The 11,866-nt window shown below is 35.3% G+C and overlaps 5 protein-coding genes across 5 annotated transcripts; 3 read left to right on the top strand and 2 right to left on the bottom strand.

Annotated features, from left to right (window-relative positions):
* LOC110843202 lies at window positions 1–2,743 on the bottom strand. The gene is made up of 8 exons (XM_022089164.2): window positions 2,354–2,743; window positions 2,006–2,209; window positions 1,733–1,930; window positions 1,480–1,623; window positions 768–920; window positions 499–702; window positions 208–405; window positions 1–126 (listed from the first exon to the last, which is right to left on the bottom strand). Exons 1-8 carry the CDS (start codon window positions 2,492–2,494, stop codon window positions 1–3), a joined length of 1,368 nt encoding a protein of 455 aa, XP_021944856.2. The 5' UTR covers window positions 2,495–2,743.
* Window positions 2,744–3,670: 927 nt separating this feature from the next.
* LOC110844975 lies at window positions 3,671–4,919 on the top strand. The gene is made up of 5 exons (XM_022091323.2): window positions 3,671–3,892; window positions 3,973–4,126; window positions 4,196–4,317; window positions 4,393–4,505; window positions 4,573–4,919. Exons 1-5 carry the CDS (start codon window positions 3,842–3,844, stop codon window positions 4,745–4,747), a joined length of 615 nt encoding a protein of 204 aa, XP_021947015.1. The 5' UTR covers window positions 3,671–3,841; the 3' UTR covers window positions 4,748–4,919.
* Window positions 4,920–5,552: 633 nt separating this feature from the next.
* LOC110844086 (selenoprotein F) lies at window positions 5,553–6,797 on the top strand. Its single transcript, XM_022090201.2, has 4 exons — window positions 5,553–5,719; window positions 6,077–6,192; window positions 6,265–6,401; window positions 6,490–6,797. Exons 1-4 carry the CDS (start codon window positions 5,675–5,677, stop codon window positions 6,705–6,707), a joined length of 516 nt encoding a protein of 171 aa, XP_021945893.1. The 5' UTR covers window positions 5,553–5,674; the 3' UTR covers window positions 6,708–6,797.
* Window positions 6,798–7,831: 1,034 nt separating this feature from the next.
* Window positions 7,832–9,500, top strand: LOC110843802. The gene is made up of 3 exons (XM_022089843.2): window positions 7,832–8,270; window positions 8,378–8,602; window positions 8,691–9,500. Exons 1-3 carry the CDS (start codon window positions 8,015–8,017, stop codon window positions 8,942–8,944), a joined length of 735 nt encoding a protein of 244 aa, XP_021945535.1. The 5' UTR covers window positions 7,832–8,014; the 3' UTR covers window positions 8,945–9,500.
* Window positions 9,286–10,430, bottom strand: LOC118434508. Its single transcript, XM_035848234.1, has 3 exons — window positions 9,886–10,430; window positions 9,737–9,826; window positions 9,286–9,657 (listed from the first exon to the last, which is right to left on the bottom strand). Exons 1-3 carry the CDS (start codon window positions 10,105–10,107, stop codon window positions 9,595–9,597), a joined length of 375 nt encoding a protein of 124 aa, XP_035704127.1. The 5' UTR covers window positions 10,108–10,430; the 3' UTR covers window positions 9,286–9,594.
* Window positions 10,431–11,866: the final 1,436 nt, after the last annotated feature.

The raw sequence follows: 11,866 nt of genomic DNA, 5'->3' as shown, positions 1-11,866 counted from the left end.
TTATGAATCTTGTCTGGCTTCTTTCACCTTGGCCCCAAACCGTGATACGAATATGTCAACACCTTTCTGATTAATTTCCATGTAACCTGGAACATCTCTCTTACACTTTTCCAAATATTCTCGCACCTAAAATAATGAAGTTAAACTGATACAATTAAGTACACTAAAAGCACATTGGAATTTCGTAGTAGTCAAATGCTAGCGTACTTTTGGAAATTTTACAAAATCGTGACCAAATCCTTCCATTGTTGAAAGTGATGAAACCACAGCAAAATCCGCAATTGTCAATTCATTTCCAGCCACGAATCCAGAGGAAGAAACGTAAACTTCTAAATATTCCAAAGCTTGGTCCACCCTTTTAATTTTTTCTGGACTGAATTTCTGACCAAAGAAAATTACAGGGAACTACAATTAAGTAAGTATATTTTAAGGTGTGTATATTTCATCATGTAAATTATTTTATGTAGGATAAACTTTAATTATATAAATATTTCCTACATATGCCTCCAAAAATCTAGAGTAAAGTGCTCCCATGTCAAAATTGAGTCGGCAATCAATCAATGCCCGTACTTTTGGCGTTTTCGGGTAGTATTTATCAGTTTTGTGCGAATATTGATTGCACAAATACTGCATAATGGCACGACTCTCATTTAGATAGAGCCCATTATCGTCCAGCGTTGGAATTGTGCTTTGGGGGTTTTTCTAGTAAAATGGAGAAAATTCAGTAATTATGAATTTGAACAACAATTTTTTATGAATATATGTACTTTAATAAATTCTGGGGATTTTATAGCTTCTGATAGCGGGACCGTCTCCACGATGTTCAGAGTGACTCCGATAGCCTTCGCGGTCAACAGGACGCTTCTGCATGGCGCACTTGCCAATGTGCCGTAAAGGTCAAGGGTCATTTTACGAGAAATCTATTTTCATATATAAGTACTTCGGTATAGCAAGTGATTCTCGTTTGGGTGGCGTGTGATAAATAATTTAGAACAAACAAGATCCGAGATGTGGAAATTAAACTCATTAACTACATAGTTCAATGAGCTGAACCAGTACAAACCAATTTTGACCAGTGTTGGTTTGATAAGTTTGGAATGAAAGCAATTACGATAAGCACGTGTATGCTAATATAATCGATTGTGCACAAAGGAAAGAATGAAAATGATACAGCTTGAGCGATTCTTATCAATTCACAAATGTATTTCGTACATACCGATATAAATACATTGTTTCGCCCAAAATTAATTAGAGGACATAATAATGTAAGGCACATTAATTGACGGGTATAGATTGGCGTTGCCATTATTTATTTCAAAAAATATATTCAAATTACCACATGGATGTTAATATGTAACTTTTATAATCGTGGAAGTTCATGGGCAACCATAACTTCGGGTCTGAGAAGACAATGCCTCTGATGGGAGTTTAGCAAAAATCTTTTCCCTAAGCCCAATTAATTGATGTCCCCTGTAATTACCCCGTTGGTGAGTTCATGTCCCAGTTAGACCACGCCGTGTCTAATTTGGTTTTAAAACGGGCTAGAAAATCATCTATTCCCTTCTGGTTGATTTCCTCATATCCAACTATTTGTATTCTGCACCTGTTTAAGTAGTCAACCACCTACAAAATTAACAACAATTAACAAATTACTTAATTATTCTATTTTTCACTCCATACAAATTTCATACCACGGAATATTTTTTAATAGCTAATAATATTGCATGCATACTTTCGGAAACTGGTGAATCTTTTGTCCAGCAGCCAAAATTGTAGAGACCGTAGCGACTACAGAAAAATCTGCAATGCTCAGAAAGTTTCCAGCTACGTATCCATTTTCCAAATAAATTTCCAAGTAGCCTAAGGCTTCCTCCAATTTCTTCATCTTGTCCGGAGGAAAAGTGGACGCACCGAAAAATAGTACTGGAAACTATGTAGTAATTAGAATTGACAATAAATTTTTGTTACCTATTCTCTTGAAATCGGCTACATTTTAGGCACCTACATAAGCCTGTTCAAAACGTTGCTGCAACGTTCCCAATTCAAAATTAAGTCGAGCATCGACAATTGCCCGTTTTTCCGGAAGTTTTGGATAGTACTGATCATCACTAGGAGAATACTTGTTACAAAGGTATTGCATTATGGCACGGCTTTCGTTGATATACAGCCCATTATCGTTCAAAACAGGGATAGTTTTCTGAGGGTTCATCTGCAGAATGGGCAACATTATTTCCAATTTTTCAATACTTTAATCCTGAACACTCAGAATCAACATGTATAGAATGTATTCTTGCATGGTTATGTAATTTACAAAACTAGCGATTTATTGAAATCTTAATAAATAGTAACTCACCTTTAGAAACTCGGGGTTCCTGACGTCATCGGTAAGCGGAATGGTTGTGATCATGTTTAGCTTCACCCCAATTGCTTTTGCCGTTAAGAGGACGCTTCGACACCCAGCAGGGCCAATCTTTCCATACAAGTCTACGGTCATACTTAAAGATTTCTGATGAACTGAATGAAGGTTTACTCAAACTTGGTAAGGGATGAGATTATTGAAGTGATGTTCATGTTTAAGCCAGTTTCGTCTGGTGAATGGCAGATATTGAGTGTTGAACAAAATTAGCGAGATAAGCATCATTGATGATGATATGAGTACATACATGCTTGACAAGAAAATATACCTTAAATGTAAATAAGTATGTGTGTATATTTAATATAAACATGCACGTGTGCAAATCTGAAACTAGCCAAAAATAGCCATGGTAAACTATAGGGTTGTCATTTTCCGAAAATAAAGAATACTCCATCATTGACATATCTTTATAATATAATGAATTAATGTATTTACTTTTATACGTCTAGAAAGCGTTGGTACAACTGAGGACACATTATATACGCATTTATGTATTGACTATCTATTAGTCAATTATTAACTGATGGTAGTGACATTACCGATGCCAAAGCTCCAAAAGAGCCAATGCTTGGAATTAAGCTGTATGAATATTACATGTAATGTAATATGTATTTCTGTAATGTACATGAACCAAGTGATACTTATTGGAATCTGTTCACTGGCTTGGAAGTCCAGTGGACTCTGAAATCGGTTTTGTTATGTATTCAGAGCCGAACTTTCTTGGAAGTCGTCTTTACGTTACAGCACCCACCGGAACCGTTGTCATTGCAACACAGTACACGATTTCCTCCATTGAACTTGGTTCCATTGCAGTGACTTGGAAACTGAAACTGAGATTGTGCAGTGATGCAGAATGCACATCAGCGATTTGCATAGATACAACCACCGCACGGAAGAATTATTACATCAACAAAAACGTTCCTTCGGACACGTCGTTGCAATGGCCTATCTATGTTCGAGCGTATCAAGGGCCCACCGACGATGCCGTATGCCAAGCGGACGCATCACCACCTATCCAGAAGAGCTTGGCCGTTCGAAGTGCTGAACCGCTGCTTCAAAAACGAGCTCTGGTATTTCTTTAGCTTGTACAAGAATATATTTTATTTTATCACGATGATTTAAATGTTTCAAACAAAATTGGGATGATCTGGGATAAGAGATTTCCATTTACATAATTACGCCATATGTATATGTATGTAAATGTGCGATATAAAACGTATTTAGACAATGTTTTATGCATTATACAGTCAAATAAAGCTCATTGTCCTGCACCTGTGAGTAAAAGCAATAGTCTGGTTTGCACAAGATAAGCATAAAATAACAATTAATAAACATAGCATTGGTGCGGCAGTATTGCAATACTTATGTATTACTTGAGGAATTAGTAAGGGTACATACATATCGGAAACTCTGATAAGTCATAAAATGAATCAAATACTATTTTTTCATTTAATAATTTCCGTTGTGGGACATCAGGTAAGCAATTGGGCATCATACTATTAAACGTGAAAAAAAATCATATGCAAGTGTACTCAATTATATAAATTGGGTGTTAGGTTATACTAGCCTCTAGTCAGACCGTTAATATAGAGCGATCAGGCAGGCAAATAATTGGCGACGAAAGTACCCCGGTACCGACAAGCTCTGCAGCGCCAACGGATGATGGCGTCTTACCAGACACAACAACGAACCCGCTATCTACCACAAAACGTACAACGTCTAATCCTAAAATTTTGTGGGCATATTTTGAAAAATATGTGTGTTTCCTTCAATGAATAGCACCATCAGTCCCACCTGGGAGCTCTGTTGTCTTAAATCCCGGTGATATTCGGACTGTGGTCAGCAACAGATTCGGCCGGACCTACAACAACGAGGGTAGAATATCAACATGGCAATTTTATGTACTATACAACATAACCGTTACCCAAATCATAACAAACCAAACCTTGATATAATCCCTCTTAACTTTCTCACAGGCTAATAATTGCATCCTGAATGTAACTTGTCCATGCTTCAGACTTCCAGTGTCATCGAACTGCTTAGAAGCATATCTCGAATTACGGACTGGAATTTTGTACGATGCTCAAAAGTAGGTAACTATTCAATAATACTATTTAGCTGGCCACATTTTTATATACGATTGGACCCATACATAGATTTTGTGGAATAAATCGACCTAACGGGTTCGCCTCTGACACTGGAGAGATCAGAATGAAATACAAACCTAGCAACGAGCGAATTCCTCCTGGATTTACTTGTTTCGTCGCTTGTAATCCCTTCGGAATGCCCATGATGAATCCCACAATCCCAATTATTGGATGCCCACCATAAAACATTTAATTACTGACAAGAAGCTTTGAGTAACAACAAAAGCGTGTGGTTGCGGAACTGTCTTCGTTACTTATCCCATATATGTAAATACATGTAACCAGCTTAAAGGTGTAAAAACAAGCTATTACGATAATATGTTCCAATAAAAAAATAATAACTAAATGTCTAAATAGTTCTCCAAGCTGTGGAAAAACGTCTGTACACATGTGTATGTACATATATAATTAAACAAGTAAATACTCATACATACATACATATACATAAGTTTTATCTTTTCGCACCTTGCTATTTCCATGATGTCTGAAATTTCCTAAATTCTTGGCATAATTCAAATGCTTACAACAAACTTTATTTGAATCAGAAGTTCATCCAAGAATGTCCCATGGCTTTCCGGTTAGGGAAATTGAAATTATGCATATGTACATATGTACATAAGTAATGAATTTTAAGATTAGAGGGTTAGTAAAGTAGACTTTATACTCGTAGTACGAAAAACTTTATATTAAGTAAACTGTCACTCAAGTTTATTATTCAAACAAATTCAAAAAGTATTGACTGGACTGGAGTGCATAAAAGCGCATATTTTACTCATCCTCAGAATCTGCCCTCAGTTTCCATAACACTGACGATGCATTTCATCAGTTAAGTTTGGTCGCTGTTTTTTTAATTTTATGACGAAATTTATGCTTATATCCTTTTTTCTGATTCAAATAAATTGATTCAAATAAATTGTACACTTATCTTCAGAACACGTAGCTGGATGGACGAACACCAGTCTCAATTCACCTCCGTCGCAACATCACTTGAACCAGATTCTCATTTTGTGTCATGTCATATGCTGCTCTAGCCGAATGTTTACTGTGGTTAGTTAAAGTTTCAAGATATTCTAGTCTAGGGAAATTAAAAATTTAACATTTAAATTAAAACATGAAGACTTTATTACTTCTGCTCTCTTCTGTCGTCTACTTCACGGTAAGTGAAGGTCTACTTCAATTTATACTGATAAATAATAATAAGTGATTGTAATATTGTAAACTAAATGAGCATAATAAATTAAAGTTTCAATCAAACAGTCTAATAATTATGACGATTTGCATCGTTAATTCATAAAAACTAGTATATTAAGAATACGTATAGTTTTAGAACGAAATATTTACTTGTTTGTTAAATTAAAAAGCATTTTTTATTTAAAAGTTCAGTTTACAAATTTGGTCTGAAATCTATCATTTGTAGACACGAGTCGTGTCACACGACTGTTGTTTTATTTAATAAGTGGACGAATTAGTTTTAATTTGTTTTAATCTTGATCCGATGTTAACTTTATTTCAGGTGACATTTGCCGAAAAGCTATCCCTCGAGGAATGCAGTGCACTTGGTTTCTCCAAAGATAATCTACTCTGCTCCTCCTGTGCATTGTTGCCTGGATATGACTTAGATATTCTCAAGTGAGGATTCAGTAATGTTCGAATTTCGTTATGATTAGTATACTTAAAAATTTATGCAATCTTTTAATCCAGGAAACACTGCGACTCTTGTTGCGTACAAGGTTCATCGTCTGTCCAATCCGAGTCAGGAGCAAACAAGGTGAAAACCTATGCCAAAGCTGTGCTGGAAGTCTGTGCATGCAAATTTCCGAGCCATCCACAAATCAAAGGTGCTTAGAGTTACATATGTATTAATTTGAATACAGAAACTGATAATCTTTATGCTGACGAGATATTTCTTAAATTAAATGATTCCAGCATTTTGTCAAAGCGATCTCCCGAAAAAGTTTCCAACCCTGACCATAAAGTATATCGGTGGTCAAATGCCTCAAATCAAACTCTACGAAGAAGACGGCACTGTTGCAGAAACATTAGCGATTAACAAATGGGACACTGATACAATTGTAGAATTTTTGGAAACGTATCTTAATAATGCAGGAGGTCAAGAAAGTAACGATATTACAGACTCAGAGTAGAAACCAAAAGCATTATCATGTTATCATTTCATGCTACAGTCTTTTATACAAAAATAAATGAGGGTGGATCTACCGTACACATTTTCTAATGTTGATAATTTGAATGATTTTGGTATTTTCTACATATCTCTACGGATTCATAAATATGCATATTTATTCTAACTGGGCTTTGTTATTAATCAATTTTAAATAGGTTATGCTGTTTGAAAAAAATCGAAAGAAATTATGTCTTTGCAGATGCGAATATAAGTAATGTCACGTATGTACACCGTCCGATTTTCACTCTCCAACAACGAAATATACATATGCATACTGAGCGTATTCGTTATTTCTTCTTATCCTTTGTATCGTAAAATAGTTTACAAAGATAAAACAAGGGGTCAGGTTTCATAAACATCGTAAGCATAGTAACGCGATTTTATGGCAAAATCTTACGACGCTTACAAAATCTCGTAACTGTCGTAAGTTATTTTACGATACGAAGAATACTAAGGATACGAATAAATAATGATTCATTATTAATGAACACCCTCACTTATGACTATTTACGTCGGCATTACGGTTGATACTAATAATTTGTCCAACTAGTTATTTACGATGTTGTAAATATGTATGTACATATGTGGACTTTTCTCAAAAAGAATATAGGTAATTGTACACATACATACATCTCTGCGAATATAATCTATACTAAAATGAATAAAGGAAACATATGTGCGTACCCTATTATTTTTAAAAGATAACTATGCAAATTTAATGCGCCACTATTCATATACGAGACATCATAAAAATTATTGCAATAATGTGTTATTCAGATCACGCCACATCCACGCAATTGAGATTTTCAAGTGTAGTACTATTTGTATACAATTATACGGTCTTTTGGATCTTAAAGTGAGTAAGATTGCACATGCAAATCACATTAAAAAATAAGTGCATATTAATTTTGTCCAGACAGTAGCTGCATCAGCAACATTGGAAGTATTGTAAACGTATTTCACTTCAACCTAATGCAATATACATACATAATACATATTATATACGCAATGCACAACAACACATTATGATACATACATTGATGAAAGCCATTATTCCACTAAAGATGCGAAAAAGCAATCAATGCCAACTCGACACAATTTATTAGCAAAACGTATCTGTAAAATTGCAACCATTGCAACCTATCCTACCATAAGTAATGAGAAATTACTCGTGGTGAACTGAATCCTTGACTAAATTATTCAGTCTAAACAAATCAACGTCCAACTTCACACGCCAGAAATTCTCTGCGGTCTGCGCAATAATTAACCATGCAGACAAACTTCGACCCTTTCGTCATCATGGAAACCGAAGATTTAAAGAAGAAACCACCCCCCTTCGACCTCGGTGACGTGCCAGTGCCCTTGGTAACGGAATCACTTTCTACTGGAATTGCACCATTGAAACCGCACGAAGAATGTAACCCTGATTGCCACACGTTTATAAGTTTTTCCGCGAGGTTTGCTGACGAATCTTCTTATCAAATGTGGCGGAGATATCTCTGTCAACATTTTATGGAAATGAAAGGTAGTACAAATTAAAGATGACAATATTATCTTATCCAAAGAATTATTGGATGCACATAAAATTTTATTTGAATCTGAAAATCAACCTTTTGTTCATCATCATGACAGAAAAGCGTTTGTGGTCTGCTAAAGCTACCGGAAGGAAATGTACGAAATTATCAACCGAGAACGAAAGCCCTTACACGGATTTCTTACATCATAATGATAACGTCCTACGCATCCCAACGGATTCCAGATTTAAGCAGGCTGTGACCCTTTCTTCCCCGTCAAGGACTAACCGGATTCCTATCGTTTGCATCAATCTGGGGTACAAATGGTCATTCAAAATAACGGGTGAGTGTAAGCGGAATATTTTGTGCACACTTTATTTCCGTTTTCATACAGCGAACGCCCATATTTATGAATAAATTTGTGTATATAGACCATTTTGTCGGGGGAGAAAAAAGCTATCACAAACCAAAAGTCTTAAACGGAAAACAATCATCGCCTTTGAAGGCAGCAAACAAAAGTTATACGACTACAACCGCAAGTGGAAAAAATTTCGTATATTTGCAACTATGGATGATCGGTATCATTCAGAATATGGTGATCTGGTCGGCAATGACCATGATCCAACACAACATCATCAAATCCAGCCAGGTAATGGGGACGAAGGTGAGCTTGAGCTGGGAGTGAATATAATTAGTAATGGATACGAAATTGAAGAGATTGAAGATGAGGAACAACAAGAAGGTAATCAGGAATTGGCTAATAATCCAGGTACAATTCGTCAAAATCTATTTCCACAAAGTAGGGATCTGTCAATGACTAATCACGATATTCCCAATTATCCTATTTTAAATAATGAATTAAGCCAAAATCAAAATATTATGTCCACTCAAAATCCCTTTGAATTTTCCCAATTTGACGATTTGCAATATTTCCCGAATGCATTAGATGGGTTAGAAAATTATATGCCCACATCGTCACCTGTGAGACTTGAAGATCAAGTTGTTCCTCGTCATTAGTTTCGTACCCAATATTTTATGTCTAACGTATTTACATACATATATTTCATACATATATTTACTTCAACAATATTTTGTTTTTATTTTAAAAGTTAGACTTTAGTACTAATACATTTTCCTTGTCATGTATATTTACACTATCCTCGATTTTAAAGTGATTTTATTATACTGTTATTGTATGTTCTTTATTTTACTTTTTATTGAATAAATTAACTTTACATGAATCTATAAATATGTACAATCTCTAACTTTGTCTTCACAAAATTGAGAAGTCTTCGCCTTCATTTTTATCTTGATAAACTGAAAGTCTATCACAAGTTATTTTTCCGACATTTTAAATTGTTGCAGCACAATGAAGTATGTGATAATAACGCTTATGATCTACATAGAATAGAAACTTTACATAGTTTATTTGATTTATGTTAAACGCAATTTCCTAGTACTTGGTAATAATACTCACCGATGTCACATTTTTCCTTCCCACTGTAAAATATCCCCCTGCACTCATTTTAAGAGGTAATGCTTTAATCAAGCGGACAAAATTGGCCATCTGTTTGATTTCAAAATATTTGAGTTGGTGAATTATAACAGTCTGCATTAATTTGTTACCTCTTCTTTGTCACCCCCTCCGATCCACCCAGTCCCATAATTATCTCTCTGACCCGCAATAGCTACGGCCTTCAGCAGCTTTGCATTTTTCACCTTCAACATTTCCCCCACGCCTGTGACCGCATTGATTCGAAACGCCGCCGTTGCAAAGGTCCCCTGAACCAGGCACGTTCTCAGGTACGAATTCGGCCAGGGAAGGCTCAACGTGGCCACGTAAACCATACAAACTGAGGCAACGATGGAAAACCCTAACGAAAATATTAAATACTCTCCCACAAAAGTTTCAAATTTTGCCACAATATTTTCTATTTTTATGTATCTACTGTTTAACGATTTCCAAACATCAGAATTTCCACTCTTTTCTAAAACAGACCATGAGAGTGCCTTGATTTTCTTCTTTTCACTTCTTTCGAAAATATGTACGATGTCCGTCGACTTTTCATTGTTTTCCACATCTGATATTAAATCCGCCAGAAATTTTGATATTGCCGATGTAGGAAAAAATATTTGAATATGAAAGAAAACAATGCTATATTCCAAACAGAAAAATGCAAGTATGTAATACGCAGTGTATCCCCACGGCGGGGGACGATAGCCACCCAGGAAACCCAAACTTGCAAAGAAAACCCCTTCAGGAGGATTCATGTAAGAGTCGTAAGCCCAAAAGGTCATGTAACTCATAGAAAATATGCTAAACATGATTGAACTTATTGTCCAAAAATTGAACAATTTAAACTTTTTGGGAGAATGTTGAATAGCGTAAGTCTCTAAATGCATAGCCATTCCGAGAAATTTTGGACTTGTCAGAGCAACCAGAAAATGAGAAATAACTCCAAAAAAATTGACAAATAAGAGCCCAATGTTTTTGGTGAGGTTGTCCGTTGTGGAGGTGGACGAGTTCTGAGACCTGTCCAGTATTGAGATCGCGATAGGTTCGGCGACCAAGAAAGTGCAGTATAACTTCAGAAATAAGGCGATCGTCAAGCTGCAAATATACAAAATAATTATTTCATTTTTATGAGTAAGTTTCAAAATGTCAGACTCTGCTATGACGACCTGAAAATGAATCTTAGAGACCACTTTATAGAAATAAAGTCTTCAAATGAGCGAGAAGAATTAATGCCTTTCACTGGAAATGACCCCGTCCAGTATGCCAACTTGCATATGACCTTTAGCTTTATGAATATATTTTCTACGTTTTTCCTCGAGTCGGGAATTATTTTTTCGAAATCTATTTTATTGTTGTCCATTATAGAAAAGTCCTTATTATGGACTCTCCAAGGGCGAATGATTCTTCATGAGTGCCATTAGAATTATATAAGTGTAAGCATTTATGTACATACATACATACGTACTATGTATGTACATGTGTAGAATCTACATTGTAGATACATAAATACATATGTACCCAAACATGTCCTCAGAGCACAAGTGAATCTTAATCATTCATTATACCTTTACAAATAATCTAAGTGCAGTGAAAGTGAATGAAAAATTTCAATTAAATTTGATAAATTTTCTACTCACTTATGTATGAAGACATTACTTATGTGCATAATTCTGAAGTGGGGTAATCATTCAATCGGACAGAATTTACACACAGGAAAACCCCACTTTGCATATGCACTTATGTATGTATGTACATATGTTCTCGTATAGGTTATGTGGTCCAAATGAAATTAATTTGATACTATTTATTTACTTGCGGGTGCCAATTGCGTCGTGCGGGTATATGAAATACTTATGTACATATGATTTAGTTAATACACTTCTTATTAGAAATTCTAATTTAGAATGTACCGTCGTATAGGTATGCATGCATGAATTTATAAATTTAAGTGCAATAAGTTTAAGCGATTCGTGGTTAAACGTCAACAACTTGATTGCTTAGTGATATTGATTATCGAGTTTACTGATTTCCAGCGAATTGCATGAAACAAACAACAGACATTAAAGACCAATAGTGTGACTTCTTTACTTA

The sequence above is a fragment of the Folsomia candida genome, unplaced genomic scaffold, assembly GCF_002217175.1.
Source record: "Folsomia candida strain VU population unplaced genomic scaffold, ASM221717v1 Fcan01_Sc002, whole genome shotgun sequence".
Taxonomy (NCBI): Eukaryota; Metazoa; Arthropoda; class Collembola; order Entomobryomorpha; family Isotomidae; genus Folsomia; species Folsomia candida.
This window is presented reverse-complemented; position numbering and strand designations above follow the sequence as displayed.

What these genes read in the sequence shown, in the direction of transcription:
- LOC110843202 (XM_022089164.2), bottom strand. Translation starts at nt 2,494, where the DNA reads ATGACCGTAGACTTGTATGGAAAGATTGGCCCTGCTGGGTGTCGAAGC. An exon ending in GGAACCCCGAGTTTCTAAAG is followed by an intron (nt 2,210 to 2,353) that starts GTGAGTTACTAT and finishes CCCATTCTGCAG; the next exon opens with ATGAACCCTCAGAAAACTAT. An exon ending in AACGTTTTGAACAGGCTTAT is followed by an intron (nt 1,931 to 2,005) that starts GTAGGTGCCTAA and finishes ATTACTACATAG; the next exon opens with TTTCCAGTACTATTTTTCGG.
- LOC110844975 (XM_022091323.2), top strand. Translation starts at nt 3,842, where the DNA reads ATGAATCAAATACTATTTTTTCATTTAATAATTTCCGTTGTGGGACAT. An exon ending in TATCAACATGGCAATTTTAT is followed by an intron (nt 4,318 to 4,392) that starts GTACTATACAAC and finishes ACTTTCTCACAG; the next exon opens with GCTAATAATTGCATCCTGAA. An exon ending in ATTTTGTACGATGCTCAAAA is followed by an intron (nt 4,506 to 4,572) that starts GTAGGTAACTAT and finishes ACCCATACATAG; the next exon opens with ATTTTGTGGAATAAATCGAC.
- LOC110844086 (XM_022090201.2), top strand. Translation starts at nt 5,675, where the DNA reads ATGAAGACTTTATTACTTCTGCTCTCTTCTGTCGTCTACTTCACG. An exon ending in TATGACTTAGATATTCTCAA is followed by an intron (nt 6,193 to 6,264) that starts GTGAGGATTCAG and finishes CTTTTAATCCAG; the next exon opens with GAAACACTGCGACTCTTGTT. An exon ending in GAGCCATCCACAAATCAAAG is followed by an intron (nt 6,402 to 6,489) that starts GTGCTTAGAGTT and finishes AAATGATTCCAG; the next exon opens with CATTTTGTCAAAGCGATCTC.
- LOC110843802 (XM_022089843.2), top strand. Translation starts at nt 8,015, where the DNA reads ATGCAGACAAACTTCGACCCTTTCGTCATCATGGAAACCGAAGATTTA. An exon ending in ACATTTTATGGAAATGAAAG is followed by an intron (nt 8,271 to 8,377) that starts GTAGTACAAATT and finishes TCATCATGACAG; the next exon opens with AAAAGCGTTTGTGGTCTGCT. An exon ending in ATGGTCATTCAAAATAACGG is followed by an intron (nt 8,603 to 8,690) that starts GTGAGTGTAAGC and finishes TTGTGTATATAG; the next exon opens with ACCATTTTGTCGGGGGAGAA.
- LOC118434508 (XM_035848234.1), bottom strand. Translation starts at nt 10,107, where the DNA reads ATGGTTTACGTGGCCACGTTGAGCCTTCCCTGGCCGAATTCGTACCTG. An exon ending in GAGGGGGTGACAAAGAAGAG is followed by an intron (nt 9,827 to 9,885) that starts GTAACAAATTAA and finishes GAAATCAAACAG; the next exon opens with ATGGCCAATTTTGTCCGCTT. An exon ending in GAAGGAAAAATGTGACATCG is followed by an intron (nt 9,658 to 9,736) that starts GTGAGTATTATT and finishes TATTCTATGTAG; the next exon opens with ATCATAAGCGTTATTATCAC.